Source organism: Sturnus vulgaris, chromosome 24, assembly GCF_052056855.1.
Source record: "Sturnus vulgaris isolate bStuVul1 chromosome 24, bStuVul1.hap1, whole genome shotgun sequence".
In the NCBI taxonomy this organism is placed as follows: domain Eukaryota; kingdom Metazoa; phylum Chordata; class Aves; order Passeriformes; family Sturnidae; genus Sturnus; species Sturnus vulgaris.
In genome coordinates, this window is record NC_142266.1 from 5090999 (window position 1) to 5113914 (window position 22916).

At 42.9% G+C, this 22916-nt stretch overlaps 1 protein-coding gene across 9 annotated transcripts in view; it reads left to right on the top strand.

The window, feature by feature from the left end:
* The window catches only part of CSMD2 (CUB and Sushi multiple domains 2), a 288669-nt gene that overhangs the window by 38423 nt on the left and 227330 nt on the right, over positions 1 to 22916 (top strand). For all 9 annotated transcript variants that reach the window (XR_015808349.1, XR_015808350.1, XR_015808351.1 and 6 more), the window contains exon 4: positions 5602 to 5714. Coding sequence is in view for 5 of the 9 variants with exons in the window: in XM_088178517.1 (XP_088034643.1) it covers positions 5602 to 5714 (113 nt within the window). In the remaining 4 variants the exon portion in view is untranslated. The remainder of the gene's footprint in view (positions 1 to 5601; positions 5715 to 22916) is intronic.

Sequence of the window (22916 nt, forward strand, 5' to 3'; positions counted from 1 at the left end):
GATTTGTTTGGATATATTGATTTTTTTTTTTGCAAGGGCATGCTTATCAAGTGGCATTTCTGGCGCTGGTTTCGTTTGGTTCCTCACGGCAGGAGCAAAATTAAGCCAATGAAAAACACATTGCAAATCTCAGACAATCAGCGCTGGCTCCAAGCACGTTAAGGGGATAATCACTCAATAATCCATTTGGCTAGAGGTACAGAAGGAATGGAATATGATTATTCCTGCTGTTATTACTGCCCTCACCTCCATAAAAACAAGCAATGGAGTTTGCTGCTTTTTTTTTTTTTTTTTTTTTTTTTTTTTTTTTGCCTTGTTGGTTGTGGGTTTTTTTGTGATGGCTGCCCTAAAGATCAGCGATGTCAGAATTGCTGTTTGGTGGGGAATGATTCCATGTTCTGCCATTGCCGTGCTTTCAATTTCTTTGGGATGCAGATTGAGGGAGGAAGGCAGGAGAACAAGCAGGGATTCCTGCCAGTCCTGGCTGTCCTGGGGCTTGGAAACAGCAGAGCTGAGGTTTTGAACGTGGACATGGTAAATGATTGTTCCTTCAAGGGGATGCTGCCTGGCTCTCACTTGGACAAGACAAGGACATCAGAGAAGAAAAAAAAAAAATTCAGTTGTGTGCATTGGCTGGAGGCTTAAGAGGAGAAGTGTTTTTTATTGTGGTTTTTACTGTGATTTCAGTGAGAAGCAGGAGCAGTTCCAGGCCCTTCCTAGGGCAGGATTTCCCTGCAGGAGCAGCCGGGGAGGGCTGGGGGCAGCAGGGAGGGGCTGCAGAGATTTTCCTGCCTGGAGCAGCATTTCCTGCACCCTCCTGGCTGGGCTTGGCACCAGCAGCACCAGGGGAGCCACGGGTGATGTTCTGAGGGCAGAGGGGGGTTTTGGTGTGCAGGGTTTGGAGCAGGGTTTGGTGTCTTTGGTGCAGGATTTGGTGCAGGTTTGGTGCAAGTTTTGGAGCAATGTTTGGTGCAGGGTTTGGAGCAGGGTTTGGAGCAGGATTTGGTGCAGGATTTGGTGCAGGGTTTGGTGCAGGGTTTGGTGCAGGATTTGGAGCAGGGTTTGGTGCAGGGTTTGGAGCAGGGCTCGGTGCAGGGTTTGGAGCAGGGTTTGGTGTCTTTGGTGGAGGGTTTGGTGCAGGTTTGGTGCAGGGTTTGGAGCAATGTTTGGTGTCTTTGGTGCAGGGTTTGGTGCAGGTTTGGAGCAATGTTTGGTGTCTTTGGTGCAGGGTTTGGTGCAGGGTTTGGTGCAGGTTTGGAGCAATGTTTGGTGTCTTTGGTGCAGGGTTTGGTGCAGGGTTTGGTGCAGGTTTGGAGCAATGTTTGGTGCCTTTGGTGCAGGGTTTGGAGCTGGGTTTGGAGCAGGATTTGGTGCAGGTTTGGTGCAGGATTTGGAGCTGGGTTTGGAGCAGGATTTGGTGCAGGGTTTGGAGGAGGGTTTGGTGCCTTTGGTGCAGGGTTTGGTGCAGGGTTTGGAGCAGGGCTCGGTGCAGGGTTTGGAGCAGGGTTTGGTGTCTTTGGTGCAGGGTTTGGTGCAGGTTTGGTGCAGGGTTTGGAGCAATGTTTGGTGTCTTTGGTGCAGGGTTTGGAGCTGGGTTTGGAGCAGGATTTGGTGCAGGTTTGGTGCAGGATTTGGTGCAGGTTTGGTGCAGGATTTGGAGCTGGGTTTGGAGCAGGATTTGGTGCAGGGTTTGGAGGAGGGTTTGGTGTCTTTGGTGCAGGTTTGGTGCAGGATTTGGTGCAGGGCTCGGTGCAGGTTTGGAGCAATGTTTGGTGTCTTTGGTGCAGGGTTTGGTGTCTTTGGTGCTGCCTGGCTGCTCTGCTGCCTCTGGGCACGCTGGGGACACACGAGGGAACCCCTGAGGGTCAGAGCTCGTTGCGTTTATCACTTCCCAAATGTGAAAAATGAAGTTCACTTTCCTGGTAAATTTTAAAAGGTTCAATAGAAGACAATAAGAGAAACAATAAAGCAAAATCTTATAATGGCCACATTGAGCCATGAGCACACCCCAACTCAGAAAACACTTCATTAAATCCATCAATCTGTTGCATATTCATGAATCTTCATGAATTATTCAAAATCATCCCCTCCCAACCTGTAAATCACCTTTTTTTTGTGGCACCCTCCTGTCACCTACTCTCTGATCAATAAATTCCTTCCCTGGAGTTTTGGTTCTCTTCATCCAGATAGGATCATCCAACAATGTGAAGAATTTCTTGATTATCTTTTTGCCATTCTCTGAGTTAGTTACACGAACAAAAGTTTTTTACATCACCATGTTATAGTCCAGGAAAAATATATTTATCACACTGCAATTCAGAAGTTTTGTTAATAGCAGAACTAAAAGAAACCATATTCATACAGCAAAGTTTTCCAGCGTTATGCATATAGCATTCATTTTAATATTTGCAAAAAGCCAATAATATAATATGCACTTAAAACATAGAGGTTCCCCTGGAAATTGTCTCTCCAGTCAGCGTGGGCTCTGTGGAAAACCTGAGAACAAGCTCAGTGACAATTTCATGGCCTCGTGCACAGGCACTTCTCTTTTAAAGCCCTGTTAGGAGAAAATACCAGTTGTGTTGGAATAAATGCTGCAGGGCAGTGTTGTTTCAGGTCACACTGAATTCCTGTGGCTCCTCGGGGACAGCAGCTCTTCCTTACAGGTAAAGGACATGTTCGTGTTGCCCTGAATTAAAAGCAACATCTGCAAAGTGGGATCCTCTTAGCACAGGGACTGTGAGCAGAATCCAGGATTCAAAAAAGCTCAGTTCAGGAAGAGCAGGTCCCTACTCTGGGTAATGAAAAGCCCAGGCTGCATTAAAAATTCCTGGGTGATCAGGGGAAGATAAATCAGCAGGTTCTGATTTTATTAAAGCTGGTCCAGGCATTTCCTGGATTTTTTTTTTTTTTTTTTTTTTTTTTTTTTTTTTTTTTTGGAGTGCATGACTGTTTCAGCAGGCCACTCTAATTAAACTGCCAAATGAATTAATAAAAACAATGATGCTTTTACTGAGCACGATAAAAACTGAATCCTTCTGGATCCTGGAACCTTTGATTGGTAATAAACAGGAGCAATTGTCCTTCCAGCTTGTCCAGACAAGGGATTTTATGCCCAGGGCTGGTCAGTGCTGCTGTGCTGACATTAAAACTTAAATCATGGGCTGGCAACTCTGTGAGCTCTGCCAATAACTGGAAATTTTGCTTCAATAAAGTTCTCAGGCAGAGCCTGTCAGCTCTCATCAGTCAGAGCTCAAATGTGTGTGAAATAATATTTAGGTTTGCTCAATGAGAGCCAGACAGAGCAGAGAAGTTCCCTCGCTGTCTCTGGGGGCTGGTGATGACTTTAAGGAGGAATTTCTTGGGCTGGGAGCTCAGAGAAATGGAAATGGTGCCCCCCCAAATCTGGTTTTGTTCTGTGGGTGCCTTTCCATTCCATGTGAAGGGAGGGAATACCCTGAATAAAATCATATTTACAGGTATTTCTTAAAGTGTCAGAGAGCTTTGGATCACAGCTGATCCTTTGCCCCCCTGGCAGAAAGTCTGGCTGCTCCACGTGGGATAAACCTCGGAGTGTGGTGTAAGAAGCTTTAAATTCTCTTTTTTTTTTTTTCCTGCTTATCTGGTGCTGCTCCTGCCCTTGTGATCCCCTGAGCGCTCTTGATCCCAAATGATCCCAAATTCCTTCAGTTCCTGCTGCTCCCGTGGTTTGTAAAAGTCTGGATTTGGGGCAGCTCGGGGATTGCTCCTGGATTCCTGCCTCACTCAGGGATTGCTTTAAACTGGAATTGTGTCCAGGAATCCCTTGGCCAAGTGAAAGGAGAAAGTTTGGGAATTGTAAAACTGTAATTTTGGGGAACAGGCTGGTCTGAGGATGGCTGTGTTTGGGATTAATGAAAATCATTAATAATAGGGTTTTATAATAAATCACTTTGTCCTTTAACTGTGAGTCCAGAAGGGTGGGAGGACGAGACACGAGGGCTGCCAGTTCCTGGATTTGTCCAATTTTATTTTTTTCCCTCTTCACTCTGATTTGTGTGTCCTGGGAATTCCTGCAGTGCAGCTCCCAGGGGCAATTTCATGGATTGCATTTTTACCTCGGGGAGGAGGTGGGGACCCCCCCAGCCTTTTCTGGGTGCATTTTGGGTCTGTCCCCATATAAAAACCCAATCCTTGGCCTTGTGCTGGACTGGGGGAGGAATCCTAAAAACTTCCAGCCTTACCCACTGTCACACTGCAGAGCAAACACTCTGAAGGTTTTCATTAATTGCTAAAATCCTTTTTTTTTTTTTTTTTTTTGCCTGTTTTCGTGTCCAGTTCAGTGCAGTTTGTAGAATGCTTCAGTCAGATTTTTACTCCAAGGTTCTCAAAACATTTTAAACATTACTGAACGATGCCCTGGGCTCACTGTGGGTTTTTCCTGATGTCTGTGACTTCACTGTGGGTTTTTTCCTGGTGTCTGTGACCTTGTGGGTTTTTTTTGGTGAGTGTGACTTTGTGGGTTTTTCCTGGTGAGAAGATAAACACAGATTTCCTGGTGACAGGATAAATCTCTTGAGGACAACAGTGGTGACTGTGAGCTCACTTTTTTGGGGTTTTTTTGGGTTTTTTTTTGTGGTGAGTGTGACCTTGTTGGGTTTTTTGGTGACTGTGACCTCACTGTGGGTTTTTCCTGGTGACTGTGACCTCATTGTAGGTTTTTCCTGATGACTGTGACCTCACTGTGGCTTTTTCCTGGTAGTGTGATCATGTGGCTATTTCCTGGTGACAGTGACCTCATTGTAGGTTTTTCCTGTGACTGTGACCTCACTGTGGGTCTTTCCTGGTTAGTGTGACCTTGTGGGTTTTTTTCTGGTGATTGTGACCTCTGTGTGGGATTTTCCTGTGACTGTGACCTCTCTGTGGTTTTTTTCCTGGTGACTGTGACATCACTTTGGGATTTTCCTGGTGACTGTGACCTCATTGTAGATTTTTCCTGATAACTGTGACCTCACTGTGGGATTTTCCTGGTGATTGTGACCTCTCTGTGGTTTTTTTTCTGGTGATTGTGACCTCACTGTGGGATTTTCCTGGTGACAGTGACCTCATTGTAGGTTTTTCCTGATGACTGTGACCTCACTGTGGCTTTTTCATGGTAGTGTGATCTTGTGGGTATTTCCTGGTGACAGTGACCTGTCTGTGGGATTTTCCTGTGACTGTGACCTCACTGTGTTTTTTTTTCTGGTGACTATGACCTCTCTGTGGGATTTTCCTGGTGACAATGACCTGTCTGTGTTTTTTCCCTGGTGACAGTGACCTGTCTGTGGGTATTTCCTGGTGACTGTGACCTCTGTGTGTTTTTTTTTCTGGTGACAGTGACCTGTCAGTGTTTTTTTCCCTGGTGACAATGACCTATCTGTGTTTTTTTTTCTGGTGACAGTGACCTGTCTGTGTTTTTTCCCTGGTGACAATGACCTCTCTGTGTTTTTTTCCCTGGTGACAATGACCTGTCTGTGGTTTTTCCCTGGTGACAGTGACCTGTCTGTGTTTTTTTTTCTGGTGACAATGACCTGTCTGTGTTTTTTCCCTGGTGACAGTGACCTGTCTGTGGGTTTCTTGCAGGCTGACAGGATTCCAGCTGCCTGCCCCCATCGTCAGCACTGGCCTGGTGCTGTCCCTGTGGCTCGTCAGTGACTACGCCGTGAGTGCCCAAGGCTTCCAGGCCAGCTACGAGGGTGAGTGCAGGAGGGGCTGGAATTGCTCCTCAATTCGGCCTGGGAGGTGGGAACTGAGCTGCAGAGTCTGTTCAGTATCTGGGCATCTCTGCCTTGATGTTCTGTAGTTTAGTTGTTTTTTTTTTCAGCATTTTTTATTTTTGGTTTTTTGGTTTTTGGGGGTTTTTTGGTTTTTTGGGGGGTTTTTATTTATTTATTTATTTATTTAGTTGTTGTTTTGGGGGTTTTTTGTTTGCTTGTTTGTTTGGGTTTTTTTTGGTTTTTTTAAAGTTTTTTTTTTAATTTTTAAAAATTTATTTATTTAGTCGTTGTTGTTGTTTTGGGGTTTTTTTTGTTGCTTTGGTTTGGTTTTTTTTTTTTGTTTTTTTTTTTTTCCATTAAAAGCATACTCTGGCTGAATTCCCTGGAGTGTCTGGGTAATGTGAGGTTGACATTGAGATTTCCAGGAGCAGCGTCCATGCAGGCACCAGCAGATCCGAATTGCTGAGCTTTTCTTCCCTTCTCTTCAGAATTTATTATTTATTTCTTACCTTAAACTTGTTCTTTTGCTTTTCCCTGCCCCTTCCTCCCCCAGTCCTGACCCCACCCCTGTGTTTGCTGCCATAAACAATTCCCAGTGGGGGTGGAAGCTGCAAACCCTCAGACTCCGGGCCAGTGGAACCCTTGGATATGTGGAAAAAGCTGTTTTATAGTGGAGCTCAGCTCCGTGGTGCTGCTGGGGAAATGACAAATTAACCATGTTGAAATTCAACTTACACCGCTGTTGATTACTGAACCTAAAATACCATTCAGCTCCTCATAAATGTTTTTTTTTTGTTGTTGTTGCTGTTGTTGGAGTCCTTAAAATTATCATTAAGGCTGAGAACTTGCTGGTAAATGAGTCCAAGTGGCCAATTACCCCACCCTGGGCCAGGAAAATGCCTTCAAAGCATTTCCTGCCCTTGACAACTGAATTCTGTTCAAATCCCCTCTCATTTCTGGTGAAATTCTCGAATTCTCTGCACTGGGGTCAGTTTTGGGGTCAGTTTTGGGGTCAGTTTTGGGGTCCCAGGATTGTCCCACTCGTCCCCATAAGGTCAGAGAGCGGCTCTGGTTGTTCCCAGGGCTTGGGTTCACCGGGGGGACTGGCAGGACAGGTGAGGATTTTGGGACAGGTGAGGATGTCAGGGCAGGTGCAGGTTTTGGGATAGATGAGGATTTTGGCATAGATGAGGATTTTGGGGCAGGTGAGGATTTTGGGACAGGTGAAGGTTTTGGGATAGATGAAGATTTGGGGGCAGGTGAGGATTTTGGGGCAGGTGAGGATGTCAGGACAGGTGAAGATTTTGGGATAAGAGGATTTTGGGACAGGTGAGGATGTCAGAGCAGTTGAAGCTTTTGGGGCAGTTGAGGATTTTGGGGCAGTTGAGGATTTTGGGGTAGGTGAAGATTTTGGGACAGGTGAGGATGTCAGGACAGTTGAAGCTTTTGGGGCAGGTGAAGATTTTGGGACAAGTGAAGATTTTGGGACAGGTGAGGATGTCAGGACGTGAAGATTTTGGGATAAGAGGATTTTGGGACAGGTGAGGATGTCAGGGCAGGTGAAGCTTTTGGGATAGATGAGGATTTGGGACAGGTGAGGATTTGGGGGCAGTTGAAGCTTTTGGGACAGGTGAGGATTTTGGGACAGGTGAAGGTTTTGGGATAGATGAAGATTTGGGGGCAGGTGAGGATTTTGGGGCAGGTGAGAATGTCAGGACATGTGAAGATTTTGGGACAAGTGAGGATTCTGGGACAGGTGAGGATGTCAGCACAGGTTTTGGGATAGATGAGGATTTGGGGACAGGTGAGGATTTTGGGACAGGTGATGATATCAGGACAGCTCACTCTCACCACCTGTTGGGAGGAAAGGCAAATCCATTTGCAAAACTGCTTTTTTTTTTTGCCCCGAAATTTCCCCGATTTGTTTCAGATTCTGCCATTTGCATCCCCTCTGCTGGAACATCTGCCAGTCTGTGTGAGCCCACGTCACTCCCAAATCCTGGGACAGAGGACACGCAGCTGCTTCTGCACTTCTTTGACATTTCCAGTTCGTTTTTTGGCATTTACACACAGCTCCTTGTACACTTTGTAATGGTTTTTTATTACCTCGATGCCGCGGGAAATCTTGTACAAAGGCTGGGGCCGGGGCTGCCCTTTAGTCACACACATCTGAAATGATCTGCGGTTTGTTTGACTGGTGATTAGGAGGCTTTCGAGGCTGCAACTGAGGGGGAAAATAAATGTATTTAAAATTTAACCTGAGCCAGAGTGACAGAGAGAGCGCTGGCAGAAATCAGAGCTTTATTTTAGGGCGGGAGAGGAATTTGCTTGCTCAAAGTGCCACCCTGGGGCTGCCCCAAAGCAAATTATTCTGGTTTTGGGTGTTAACTCAGTCTGAAGGAGGCGATACATTCGATCTGGAGGCACAGGCAGGAATGCTGCTTCAGTTCCTTGGGAATCTGTGACTCATGTCGCGATAATTCCCGTTTAAAGGCACAACAGTGCATCAGAGCCCCGCACTAAATGGCTCCGGTAAAAGCTGCCGTCAAAACCTGCTCGTTATTCTCCTCCTCCCGCGGAGCCACCGTTGGGAAAACAAAAGAAACACAATTTAAAAATTGGGAACCGGAGCCCTCAGGAAGTTTTGGTGGGTTTTTTTCGTTTTTTGGTTTGGTTTTTGTTGTTGTTGTTTTTTTTTTTTTTAAAGGGGGACAGGAAGAAAGTAAGGCTGGAGGAGAGGAGACAGCCGCGTCCTGGCATTCCTGGGGGTTCCCTGGGCATTCCCAAGGTCTTTGTGTTTGTTGGGCATTCCCAGGATGTTCATTGGGCATTCCCAAGGTGTTCAATGGACATTCCCAAGGTGTTTGTTGACCATTCCCAGGATGTTCTCTGGGTATTCCCAGGGTGTTCATTGGGCATTCCCAAAATATTCTCTGGGCATTCCTGGGGTGTTTCCTGGACATTCCCAAGGTGTTCTCTGGCCATTCCCAGGATGTTCTCTGGACATTCCCAAAATGTTCTCTGGGCATTCCCAGGATGTTTATTTCCCATTCCCAAGGTATTTATTTCCCATTCCCAAGGTGTTTATTTCCCATTCCCAAGGTATTTATTTCCCATTCCCAGAATGTTTCTTTGCCATTCCCAAGGTATTTATTTCCCATTCCCAAGGTGTTTATTTCCCATTCCCAAGGTATTTATTTCCCATTCCCAGGACGTTTCTTTGCCATTCCCAAAGTGTTTGTTGACCATTCCCAGGACGTTCCCATCTGGGGAGAGGATGGAGGCTGAGATCAGCACAAATCCCTGGATTTAGTGGCTGGGAAAAGTGGAAAAAGTGGGAAAAGAACCATGGCAGGACCACTGGGGGTGAAAATCTGTCAGGTTTCTTCTCGGGGAATTGGGAGAACAGAGAGGATTTCATTTCCATTTCAATAAAATGCTTTGATCTCAAGGTAATTTTTTTTACTTATGAGCTTCTAGGAAACACCAGCAGTTCAGGGAGCTCCATTTCAGCACGTCTCATTTAGAAAATATTTAAATTAAGTGCTTTCATGCTTTTAGCAGCCCTAAATTTGTTTTCTTTCCCTGTTTACTGTCCCTTGAATTCAGCATGATTTCCTAATTAGCCCCGTTCACCCTCAGACTGGGGGATTTTTCCTTCTTTTCTCACTAAAGGATTCTTCTCCCAGCCCCAACCCAGCTGTGGAGTCCTGAATTTCCTTTCAGCTGCAGAATTTCGGAGCCGGTTATAAATAATCCCTGTTAAATTTGACTGGGACGTGAATTTTGACAGGCTCATCTGGTGAAAAATCTTCTTTAAAAAATGTAGAAATGCCCATTTTCTGCTTGCCCTGGAAGATGGGTGAGGCTGGGCTGCAAAGGGAATTAATTCCTCTCCTTGCTGCCTCACACCTGAGGAATTCACCCAGAGCTGACTTAAAATAAATCAAAGTGTGGGACAAAGAGAGGAAAAGTGATCGAAATTCCACAGAAATAATAAATAAAGTGGGGGATGCAGAACAGGTGGTTTAATTGTTCCCTAATGAAGGGATAAAAGAAGATTAAATTATTCAAGTCGATTCAATTATTATGAAATCACCACCTCTGGATGCTGTGTTAGACCAGAGGGTGACAAATTAAAAGGGATTTAAGGAAAAACTCAACCATGGGAGGGTTTGGGTTGGAAAAGATTTCCCAAATCCAACCTTGGAGCAATCAAGAAGAGCACGGGGTTGTATTTTTATTGATATCCTTGTCAGGACACAATTTATAAATCTATCTGTAGAAGAGGGGTATAAATAAAAAATTGAAAATACATAATATAATATAATATAATATAATATAATATAATATAATATAATATAATATAATATAATATAATATAATATAATATAATATAATATATTATAATAAATATATAAATATAATAATTAATTATATATAAATATATAAATATAATAATTAATTATATATATAGAAATATTAAAAAGTATATGTGCATATATTTTTATAGATATAAATACAGAAGAAAATATAAAGGGATAGAAAGGGATAAATACAAATATGAAAAAAAATAAATATTTTTAGTCTAAATAGATATAAATACTTCTTTTTTAAAGTAAAATATTAAAGAAGAGGGCTCTGTGAAAATAGAGGATTCAATAATTTTGGATGCTACTGTTTTAGGAATACTCAACTATGGAACTTAGAATTTTAATTTTAGGGGGAGTTTTACTTGATGGTCTGGATTTTTTTTTCCCCTAAAATCAGAGTTGAGTGGGAATTCCTGGAGTGACCCAGGACCCTTTTTTAAAGGGATACAAAGGGATATAAAAGAGTGGGTGACTATTTTAAATACATATAAACACAAAATACATGAATATTTAAACACAATATAAAAGAAGAGGGATGCAATAAGTTCCAATACTTTTTTTTTAGGAACCTTCCTCTTTTTAACTCAGAATTTTAATTTTAGGGCGGGGTTTTTCTTGGTGGTCTGGATTTTTTTCCCCCCTAAAATCAGAGTTGAGTGGGAATTCCTGGAGGGATCCAGGACCCTTTTTTAAGGGGATGTAAACCAGTAAGTGATTATTTAAAAAATAAGAGGGATGCAATAACCTTGAATACTTTTTTTTTTTTTTAAGGAACCTTCCTCTTTTTAACTTAGAATTTTATTTTTGGGGCGGGGTTTTTCTTGGTAGTCTGGATTTTTTTTTTTTTTCCCTAAAATCAGAGTTGAGTAGGAATTCCTGGAGGGCCCTGAGGAATTCCAGGGATTGAATCTTTCCCTTCCCAAGCCTTGAATCGCAGCTGCACCAAATTCTCTCTGCAAACACTCGGGGCTGATTGAAAAGGAGCAATTAGGGCTGCTCGAGCACTGCTCATTTTCAGGAATTAGAGGCGTTTCAATCCCAAGGGAAGCAGCCCCGAGGAGCTGGAGCTGTTTGGAGAGAAATATTCAAATACTCGGCTCGTTCTTCACAGGCTCTTCGCTGAGTTGTGCAAACAGATGGAGAAAATACAATTAAATTTGTATTTAATTCTTCCCGGCTGGGTTTGGCTTTGCAGCCCCTGATGGATGAGTTTGAGTTTTTGGTGGCTTTGGAAACTCAATAATGGAGATTTTCCTCTAAAAGCTGCTGGGTTTGATAGGCTGACACTGTCCTTGGAGGGGGAAAAGCCAAACCAAACTAAAAGTCACAAATCCAAATAAACTAAAATCCCACAGACCCAAATAAAGAAAAAAAAATCAGAGCCAAACAATTCAAAAACCAACAAAAGAAACTGAAACCCCACAAAACCAGCCAGCCAAAAAATCCACAGAAACAAAACAAATTACCCACAAACCAAATTCAAAACCACAAACTCAAATAAACTAAAAAGGCACAAAACAAACTAAAATACCATAAACCCAAATAAACCAAGAACCACAAACCCAACAAGCTAAAAAGACAGAAACACAAATAAACTAAAAAGACAAACTCAAACAAATTGAAAACCACAAACCAAACAAAAAGGACACAAACTCAAACAAACTAAAAACACAAACTCAAATAAACTAAAAACCACAAACCAAACAAAAAAGACACAAACTCAGATAAACTGAAAAGACACAAAACAAACAAAAAGGACACAAACTCAAATAAACTGAAAAGACACAAACACAAATAAACTAAAAAGACACAAACACAAATAAACTAAAAACCACAAACCAAACAAACTAAAAAGTCACCAACCAAATTAAAATCCACACAAACCCAAACAAACAAAAAAAACCCCAAACAAACAAAAAAACCCAAACAAAAATTCTGCTGTGGATATTTGGGGCCGTGTTCCAAATTTCCAATTTTATTGAGGTGCTGGATGCAGAACGAGCTGGGAATGCTGGTGGGGGATTCCCATTTGGAATTCTGGAAATGTTTGGGTTGGAAGAGACCCCAAAACTCATTGAATTCCAATTCCTTCCACGATCCCAACCTGGATCCTTGGACACTCCCAGGGATGGAGCAGCCACAGCTTCTCTGGGAATTCCATCCCAGCCTTTCCCCTCCCTCCCTCCCTCCCAGGAAGAAATTTTATCCCAAATTCTCACCAGAACCTTCCCTCCTTCAGCTCACACAATTTTAATCAGCTTTCAGTAATTTCATTGCTTGAGTTTCAGGGGCTGTTCGAGGGGCAGGGGCATCCTGTGGGGTTTGGGAAATGGGGAAATAATTCCTAGATATCCTAAATATTCACTTTGGATCTTCCCCCATCCCTGTTCCTGAGCTGAGAGCTGTGCTCAATAAAGAAAATCAAGTTTGTAGCCTTTAAACAGCTTGTGGTGATAAAACCACAGAGAAGAACAGCATGGCAGGCCATAAAATCCTGGATTTTGGGATGTGCCAGCACAGGGCCTTTAATTTACCTTTTTTTTTTTTTTTTTTTTTCCCCTGGATTCCATGGAAAACCAGGAGAGCAGGGCAGGGCTGTCAATATTATTGAGTGACAGGGTTGTTTTACACAAAAAAAAAAAAAAAAAAGGTCTGCAAGAGGAGATGGATAATTAGATTTCAAGCATAGCCCTGCATTGATCCTGTCCCCAATTAAGTGTTTTCCACCTCTTGTAAAAAATTTGGCTGGCAACAGGTTTGCCTTGAACAGGTTTTTTGTTTTTTGGGTTTTTTTTTTTTTATCATGGGGAATTTTTTCATAACCTGCAGCTCCTGGTCCATTTCCATGTGCCAAGGGTTGGAAATGAAGGATTTGGCACAAATGTTTCCTGTCAGTGACGTGTGTGGAGTGGTGGATGGGAAGCTGGAGGGAGAAATAACACCTGGCTGGTCAAAATCCCTCACCTGGGCTTTTTATCCTAAATTAATCCAAATTCCTGCCAGTGCTTTGGTCTGTGCCAGCACTGGGAATACTGGTGTTGGCCTGGCACTGAATAAATTCCTTGGTTTGGGTCAAAAAAAAGACCCAAAAATGCCTCCTCCAACTTTTTTTTTTTTTTTTTCCAGGGGGGAAAAAAATCCAGACCACCCACAAAAACTCTGCCCTAAAATTAAAATTCAAAGTTACAAATAATGCCAATTCCCAACATTTAGACAGGAGCTGCTGTTTTCTGGACAACTCCCAAAGCACAAAAAACCCACCTGAGAGATCCAAAGCTGGCTTTTAAATCCTGTTTTGCTGTTTATCTCCACTTTGCTCTCAAAAAAAAAAGAGCTGGAATTGTTCTCCTGGTCACAAGCACATTCCAGGCAGTGCCATTCCAACCTTGGAAAGGGAGGAAATGGCAAATTGGCATGGCAGGGGTGACACGGTCGTTTTTTCCAGCTTTGGCAGGAGCTGTGCCATTGCTGCTCCATCGTGTCCAATAAATTTTGGGATGTAAAACCCAGCAGATGAGCCAGGTGTCTGCCCCGTGAGGAGCTTGGGGCTGCAGCAGCTGCTCAGGCACTCAGAAAATAAAAAAATCTCGATTTTTTTTTTTTTTTTTTGTGTGTGTGAAGAAATAAATGGGAGTTTAGCTGTGCTGGCTGCTGGATTTCCCTGGGAATTTGGGAGTCTTGCTCATGAACTGACACTTAGGTGGGAAAAGGGACAGAAAGCAGGAATGGGGCTGTTCACTGAGCTGGGCTCTGCATCCAGGAGCTTCCCATGAGTTCCCAAGCTTGAATTTCCATGGGGTTGATGCAGGAGCTGCAGCTGAGAGAGGGGAAACACCTTAAAAGTTCCATTTCCATGGATTTTCCTGCCTGGGCCTCTCCTGTGGGGTTGGGGTGAGCCTGGAACCCTCAGCTGGTGCAAACCAGGTGATCCCCAAGGATCTTCTTGGTGCAGCCACTTCAGCCCAGAGCATTGGCAGGATTTTGGGGAGGATCCAGTGGATTTCCTGAGCTGCAGGATGGGCCATTGGGTGCTGGTCCTGGAGTGCTCAGTGGGATTTCTGGAGCTGTGGCATCCTGCAATCCCTGCCCTGGGATCGCTGGGGATCCTGGACACTGAGCTTTGGTGGCTCTGGATGTGCTGCCCCCGTTCCTTCTGCTGTCCCTGAGCGTTCCCATTGTTCCAACGAGGGAAATTCCCATTAAAATCCCAGTGATTTTGGGATTTCTTTCCTGTTTTTCCCCTCCCAATCCAGCCCAGCAGAGCCTTGTGATGATTTTCTCTCCACCACGATCCCAGACTCCTCCAGCTCCCCGGGGAAGGAAGAGTCAAACCTTCCCGTTCTTTTCTTATTTTTTTTTTTCCTTTTTAACCACACAAAAGATTTTTATTACTTCAATGAGCTCCCAGCCAGTCTGCCTTAATATCCCACTAATTGATTTTAAGGCTTGGAAGCAGCAGAGCTAATTAACATTTGCTGAGTCAGCCCCGAGCCCCCCAGCAGAGGATGGAGCAGATATTGACCCACGTTTGCTGCAGCCCCAAATGAAATCCAGGGAATATCAAGTGTCTGCTCTTGGAGTGTGATTTGCATATGCAAATGAGCCCAATCAGCGCTGGAGAGAGGCCTCAATTAAAGCATTTAAGCAAATCTCAAGTGACACTTGCTGGGCTCCAGCATTGCCCCTCTGGGGTGAGGGAGGAGAGGGGAAAAATCAGTGCAGGAACCCAACGACTCCCAAAAAATTGAAAAGCTCAACCAAACCAAATAATTGTTCAGTTATTTCATCTTCCAGATATTTCAGTGACAAAGTGAAAAACTCACCAAAAATCGGGAAAATTTTGTGTAAGCACCTCCCCAGTTTTGTGCAGAAAACTGCAACAGGTCCCAATTTGTTCCTGTAAATTGGCTTTTCCACATTCCCCTTTGTGCTGGGAGTGTTTAATCCCTAATGATCGCCTCCTAATTCTTCTTTTTTTTAAAAAAATTTTTTGGTTTTTTTGCAAGAACTTTAATCACTGAAGAGTGCTTAATTAGCAGATGTGGAAGGCTGATAGGAGCGATGCCCACTGGAAAGGGATAAAATTAAACACTCCTGAAAAGGAATTTGAAATATCCTGAACCTTCCAACAGCAAATCAGAGGCAATCAGCTCTCAGGGGGAAAAAAAAAAAAAAAAAAAAAAAAAAAAAAAGGAGGATTTTTTGGAAATATTTTTTATTTTCTGGGCAATGTTCATCATTACTCCAACTGCAGCTGGTCAAGAGGGATGGTTTCAGTTTGATTTGCCCATTTAATGTCCTGTATAAACTTCATTATGAGAGAAATAATTGAGTTTGGGAGAGCTGAGTGCGTGACCTTTCATTTGTGCAGGAGATGGGGACTCAAATGTGTTATTGGAGGCTTTCATTTCCTCTGAGTGGAAATTTTTATTGGCTCTGCCATAAAAATTCCTCCTGTTGGGGCCTTCCAAAAATGGTGAGGAGTGGAATTCCACCAGGATCATTTCCCAAGGCAGGATTTTGGGGATATTTAATAAAGGATTAAGTAAAGATGATTGGTGGGCTGTGGGTTTTCCAAGAACCAAACAATTCCCAATAATTAATTCCCAATAATTCCCAACAAAAGCCCCTCAGCCAAGTGGAAAAAGTGAAAAGTGAATTTTGGATTTTTCCAGCTCAAATGGTGTGACAGGCAAGGTAAGAACCTTTGTCTGCCATGGAAAAAAAGGAGGAAAAAAAGGAAAAAAAATCAAAATATCCCTCCCAAGCAAGCAGCAAAACCCAGGGAAAAGCTTTTCTTGGGATTTGAGCTTTTCCTCACGTTTCCAATGGATCCATCCATTCCTGGACACACAAACTCACCTGGTTTTGTGTTCCTGGGAAAAATAAAGGGAAAAAAAAAGTGAATTCAACTGGAATATTCCCCAGTCTCACCCTGTGGTTAGAAATAATCTGAGAGGTGTTTTTAAAAATATATTTAGCAAATGTATTAATATCTTTATCATCTTTACTTACAATAAATAGGTCTATAAACTGCATATATCAATATATTAAGTATACATTAATGTGTTAAATAAATTTAACAAATAAATAAATCGAAATTAAATATTAAATAAAATAACTATTAAATATATATTAAATATATATTAAATAAATATTAAATTAAATATTTTATTTAATAAATTAAATTAAATATAAAATTAAATACTAAATAAATACCGATCATATAAATATAGTAGCTACATATATGAATATATTAAATATATATTAATATATGGATATACATATTAATGTACATATTGATATTTGCATATTAAATATTTATATATGATAAATAATATTTATATAAAATAATATAATATGTATATACACACATATATAAAAATATAAATATATAGATATATTTTAAAAATCTATAAATATATCTATAAATCTATATAAAATAACAATAACAACAACAATATAAATATAAATATAAATATAAATATGTATATTTACATAATATATACATAATATATAAATATAATATAATATAATATAATATAATATAATATAATATAATATAATATAATATAATATAATATAATATAATATAATATAATATAATATAATATACATATATAATATACATAATATACATATGTATATTTATATGTGTAAATCCAGGTGTTTCTCCTCTGCTGGATCACACTTCCCCATCCAGATATCCCAAAAAAAAAAATCCCACAAAATGCCACGAGTTCATTTCAGCCCAAGGGTAAAAACATGAGCTCATTGTATTCCAAATAAATCCTGGAGCCAAAAAAAAAGGGCTGGAAATTCCCATTTGTGCCTGGGAATTGTGGCCTCCATGGCTGGGAAGGAGCAGGGCAGGATGGAGGGAGGGATTTGGCAGCCCTGGGGTTGTTCCATGAGCAGAGCCCTGGCAGGGCTGGGAATTTTTTAGCTTTAAACAAAAGCTGAGAGGAAAGAAAGAGAATGGGGGGGGAAAAAAAAGGATGGAAAATGAGTTCCAAGTAACCCATTGTACTGGTTTGAAAGCAAAACCAGTGAGAGACTCCAAGTCAGAAATACAATTTGATAGGGGAAAAAAAAAATAGAGAAACAATCAAATGCATGCAATAGTAGAAAAGAAAAGCAGTGTCAGAGTGAGAATCCAAGGTGCCCCCGTCAGTCAGTCAGGGTTGGTGCAGTCCCATTCCATGGTGGCTGCATCCTCCTGCAGTGACAGATGTGGTTCTGCTGGAGCAGGGCTCCTGCACAAGGTGCAGTTTTCCTCCAAAGCTGCAGGGATGATGTGCAAGGCTCTGGTTTTCCTCTGGGATGCAGTGGGAAAAGGCTGCTCTGCTGTTCCAAATCTCCCCTTTGATCTGGGTAGGAAATGCTCGGCTCCTGCCCTGGCTGGAGCATCTCCCAATGGGATGATGGAATTTGATCAGCCCTGCCCTGGGACTGCACGGCCATGAACAGGAGAGATCTCCTGGAGGGAGGATGGGCTGTGGGCAAGATAAAGAACCCTGCAACAGCTGGGTGAACAGCTGGAACATGAACAGCAGAGATCCCCACAGAGATCAGGATCACTGCCACAGCTGGGTTAACAGCTGGAACAGGAACAGCAGAGATCCCCACAGAGATCAGGATCACTGCCACAGCTGGGTGAACAGCTGGAACATGAACAGCAGAGATCCCCACAGAGATCAGGATCACTGCCACAGCTGGGTGAACAGCTGGAACAGGAACAGCAGAGATCCCCACAGAGATCAGGATCACTGCCACAGCTGGGTGAACAGCTGGAACAGGAACAGCAGAGATCCCCACAGAGATCAGGATCACTGCCACAGCTGGGTGAACAGCTGGAACATGAACAGCAGAGATCTCCACAGAGATCAGGATCACTGCCACAGCTGGGTGAACAGCTGGAACAGGAACAGCAGAGATCTCCTGGAGGAAGGATGGGCTGTGGGAAAGATTTTCCCCTCCTGCAGATTTAATCCCTTTGTAGGGTTTGCCATTACTATGGAGAATCTGAAATTTAACTGGAATCTTTTCCTCTGGGCCCTGGTGGTGCTGGGTTTGTGGAAAATTTGATTTCCTCGTTTGAGGAACACAAAATTCTGTGATTGTTTTGCCCTGGCCTGGTGGAAGAAGCAAATTTGCAGGAATATTTCTTTCTTCTCATTTTCTCCCCATTTTTACTCCATTCTGGTGTTTTTTCCCCTTGTACAAATCCACATCCATTTATCCTGGATTTGGGAACATCTCCTGCTTCCCAACCCCTCCATCCCTTCCAGAGTTGGTTTCGCTGCTGGAATTTTTTTTCCCCCTCAGTGCTGTGTCATTGAATTTTGTGAATTTTCCCCTCCTGCAGATTTAATCCCTTTAGTGCTGTTTTGTAGGGCTTGGCTGGAGCTCAGGAATGTCTGAGATGGGCTTTGGAGCCATCCTGGATTTACCAGGACCTGCAGTTTGGCGTGGAGTTCTCTTTTCATATCAAAAATTACATAAACCCTGCTCAGTGTGAGGGAAACAAACAGGATTTGAAGCCCAGGAATGTCCAAAATCTTAATGGAACTGACAGAGAGGTGATTCCAAAATTATCCAGAGAAATGGGAGCAGTTTGTTCCACAGGCTGTGTCACAAATTGTTGGATTTTTGTTTTTTCAAAGTGTTCTGGACAGAGACCCAGGTCCCAGACTGTCCTGGAATTCATATTCCAGACATTTTGTAATATATTTATAAATATTTATAGATTTAGTGCCATAAACTAAACCAGAGGAAATTTTTTTCCCCACTTAAAATACCTTGGAATAATGAATATTGTTTTGATCCTGCTCCTCAATGCAACCTCTCATCCTATAAAATTAAACTAGGAACACAGAATGGGAAGAAAAATACATCTAGTCCCTACAAGAATGGGAATAAAAAGGTATCTATTCCAAATAATCCCATTAATTGTGTTTTGGTGGGAATTCTCAACCAAATCCTGGTGTTTTTATCCCAAACCATCTCCCAGCACCTTCTCCCCTTGTTTCAATAATGGGATTTTGTGTCCTCAGGAGCTGGTGGCTGCTAAAAAAAACAAAAAAAAAAACCTTCCTGGAAGTCAAATTCCTTGTTCCATGTTTGTAATTCCGCATGAGAGGACCAAAGCAGCTGGAATTTGGATATTTTACAGGAAAATCCATGTTCTGCTGCAAGGGCAATGGAGCAGAGCACAACAAAACCCCTGGAGCAATTTGTGTGAGCAGCAATTGGAGCCCTGAAATTCCCCCTGGAAATTCCAGGGACAGGCTCCAGCCTTGGAAAAGGAGTGGCTGCCATCAGAGGAGGGAAATTCTGATTTTTTTTTTTTTTTTTTTTTGGTAGAGAAATCAGATGGGAACAGAAAGTTTTGGGAGCTTGGCCAAGTGTCAGGTCGGTTGTGCAGCCCCTGAGCCCCCGATTTTTATGGAATTCTGGGCTCTGCAGTCCCTGCATTCCCAATTTCTGTGGAATTTTGGGCTCTGCAGCCCCTGAAATCCATATTTTTATGGAATTCTGACCTGTGCAGCCCCTGACTCCCTGATTTTTATGGAATTCTGGGCTCTGCGGCCCCTGACTTCCCAATTTCTGTGGAATTCTGAGCTGTGCAGCCCCTGAAATCCCTATTTTTACCTGATTTCAGTCAAATCTGATTTCAATCAAACCTGATTCCAGCAAAATCTGATTTCAATAAAACCCAATTTCTATAAAACCTGATTTCAGCAAACCTCTCAGTGTTCCCAGGAGCAAGTGGGTGAATTATCTTTAAACACCCCAAAAGCTTTTCCAGTTTTTATTTTCCTGTGGGTGATGGAAACAGCTCAGCACCTTCCCCATGGTCCCAGCTGGGAGGAATTTCTCATTCCCAGACATTTTCCAGGATGTTGGAGCTGTCTGGGACAGCTGGACACAAAAATCCTTTCTGTCCAGGGGACAAAAGGTTTCAGAGATTTATCACTGGGGAGTTCATTAGGAAAAGGTTCCTTGTGTAATTCCTCCCTCCTTTGTGGGATGTCTGGGATTTTCATGGAGTCAATCAAGTCCTGGAAGTGTTTGTGGGATGTCTGGGATTTTCATGGAGTCAATCAGGTCCTGGAAGTGTTTGTGGGATGTCAGGGATTTTCATGGAGTCAATCAGGTCCTGGAAGTGTTTCAGGATGCCAGCAGGAGTTGGGAGGGAGAGAATTCCCTAATCCTGGATGTGTGGCTGCCGAGTCCAGCCCTTGCTCTGTGCTCTGGGAGGATGGGAAGGTTTAATTTTCCTGCTCTGATCTCCTCCTCACCTCAGCCCCACTGGCTGTGCCACTTTGGAATTGATTTAATAGCTCAGTTGTTTGGACATGATTAAAAATGGAACGAATGGAAAGAAGCAGCGAGAGGATGAGCAGCTCGTGGAAAGGTTTGGGCTAAAAATACCGGGTTTAGGTCTTATCACAGAACCAGGGAATGTCCTGAGCTGGAGGAGATCAGGGATGATCCAGGCCAGCTCCTGGCCCTGCACAGACACCCCCAAATCCCTGTGCACCCCTGGGAGCCGAATCCAAACATTCCTGGAGCTCTGGCAGCCTTGGGAATGTTCCCATTCCCTGGGGAGCCTGAGCAGCAAGACCTGATTTTGGTAAAATCTGATTTCAGTAAAATCTGATTTCAGTAAAATCTGATTTTAGTAAAACCTGATTTCTGTAAAACCTGATTTTTATAAAACCTGATTTCAGTAAAACCTGATTTCAGTAAAACCTGATTTTTATAAAACCTAATTTCTATAAAACCTGATTTCAGTAAAACCTGATTTCTATAAAACCTGATTTCAATCAAACCTGATTTCAGTAAAACCTGATTTCAGTAAAACCTGATTTCTATAAAACCTGATTTCAATCAAACCTGAGTTCTATAAAACTTGATTTCGGTAAAACCTGATTTCTATAAAACCTGATTTCAATCAAACCTGATTTCAGTAAAACCTGATTTCAGTAAAACCTGATTTTTATAAAACCTGATTTTTATAAAACCTGATTTCTATAAAACCCGATTTCAGTAAAACCTGATTTCTATAAAACCTGATTTTAATCAAGCCTGATTTCAGTAAAACCTGACTTCAGCAGCCTCTGGGGGAAGAACCTTTCCCTAAATCCATCCTAAACTGCCCTGTCCCAGCTGCAGCCATTGCCTGGCTCCTGTCCCTGGAGCAGAGATCAGAGCTGGCCCTTCTTTGCCCTCCTCTCGTTTCCCCTCTGCTGCTGAGCTCCACACAACTGAGATTTTCACATTAAATCCCAGAGGGGCTGTGGGAATCCTTCCATCCAGCCTGAGCCTTGCAAGGGGCTGAACTTCCCCCCTGCTCTGCCTGGGGAGATCTGGAGGGCTCAGAGTGGTTTGATCACGATTTGGTGGATTTTTTAATATCAAATATTCAAGGTATGAACTTAGGGGCTGAAGGTGGGGGATTGTCCTTCTCTGGGGCGGGCAGGTGAAGGGGACTTTGTGGAATAAACAGATTTTGTTGCTTCTCCTTCCCCTCAGCAGCTGGAACATCTGCACAGAGGGTGCAGGGCTGTGGCTGCTCCTCCTGCTCTCCCAAAATTTAAGTAGGGTTTGAATTTTTGCCCATAGAGAGGGCAGGTTTGTGTTGCTTGCAAACAGAGTATTTAAAGTACCAGAATCGGGAGTGGATTTGGAAAAACTGAATAGAAGTGGGAATGGGAATTATTTTGAGCTGTTTCTGTTGCATTCTCAGTGAAATTTGCCTTTTTTTCCCCCTGCATGTTGGAACTGAACGTGGTATTTTTGTCTTTACATTTGCGCCCTTTTGAGATGTTTTATTCTCGGCTCCAAGTCAAGCTTTCAGCTCAGTGATGGGAAACTTAAGCAGTGGTTTTACCCCAAAGTGGAAGAAGATTCAGGCCAGTTGTGGCACCTTGAGGTGCCTGGGTTTTTTTGGGGTCCATTCCAGCCTTTTCTCTCCCCACTCGTTCCTTTAGAGCAGATCCAATCCTGTTTCCATGACAATGTTTGTACAGCAGATGCCTTGCAGTATGGATATATAGATTTTTTTTTTTATTTTTTTTCCATTTGTAACATCTCCCTGCATGAATTCCTGGTGTATTTAAGGTCTCCTTGAGCTGTTTGGAACATCCATTCCAAATCAGTGTTTTGGGATAAGACACCCGGATTTTGAGTGAGGTTTCCCAGTGTTTATGCAGGGAGAGAGGAGGGAACGAGGAGGTTTTGGAGCAGAAGGGAGGGGTGGGAGCACTCCTTGTGTGCTTGGTGTCTCTCCAGCTTTCCCTGCACTCCTGATTTTTGGGAGAACACTCCCAGCACTCAGGTTTTCCATCCTGGAAAGGTCCCTGGTGGGGGTTGGATAAATCCCCCTCCCTCCCCATCCCCTGTGTCGGTGCAGGGGGCTCAGAGGGGGCTGCTGGTGATGGCGAGTGGCAAATGTCCCTGCAGGGGGATTGGGAATCATCCCGAACACCCCGGGGGAAATCCTGGCTGAGGGACACCCGGGGGTGTTGGGAAGGATGAAAATGAAACAGCAAAGTTTTACGGATGTACAGAAGGTTCTATAGAAATGAAAGCAAGTTTGGATATATCAAAGATGCTTTTAGGGCCAGGTGTTGCTGGAACAGCTGAGACAACAAAGGTTGAGTGGAGTTGGAAGGAGTTTCATGACTAAAGTCCAAAGGCTAAGTGGCCTTCAAACACAAGGTTAAGTCTTCTTCAAATAAGACATGATTTCTAGCAAGCAAAAAAAGCATAGGCAGACAGAAAATGTTCTTTACCAAAA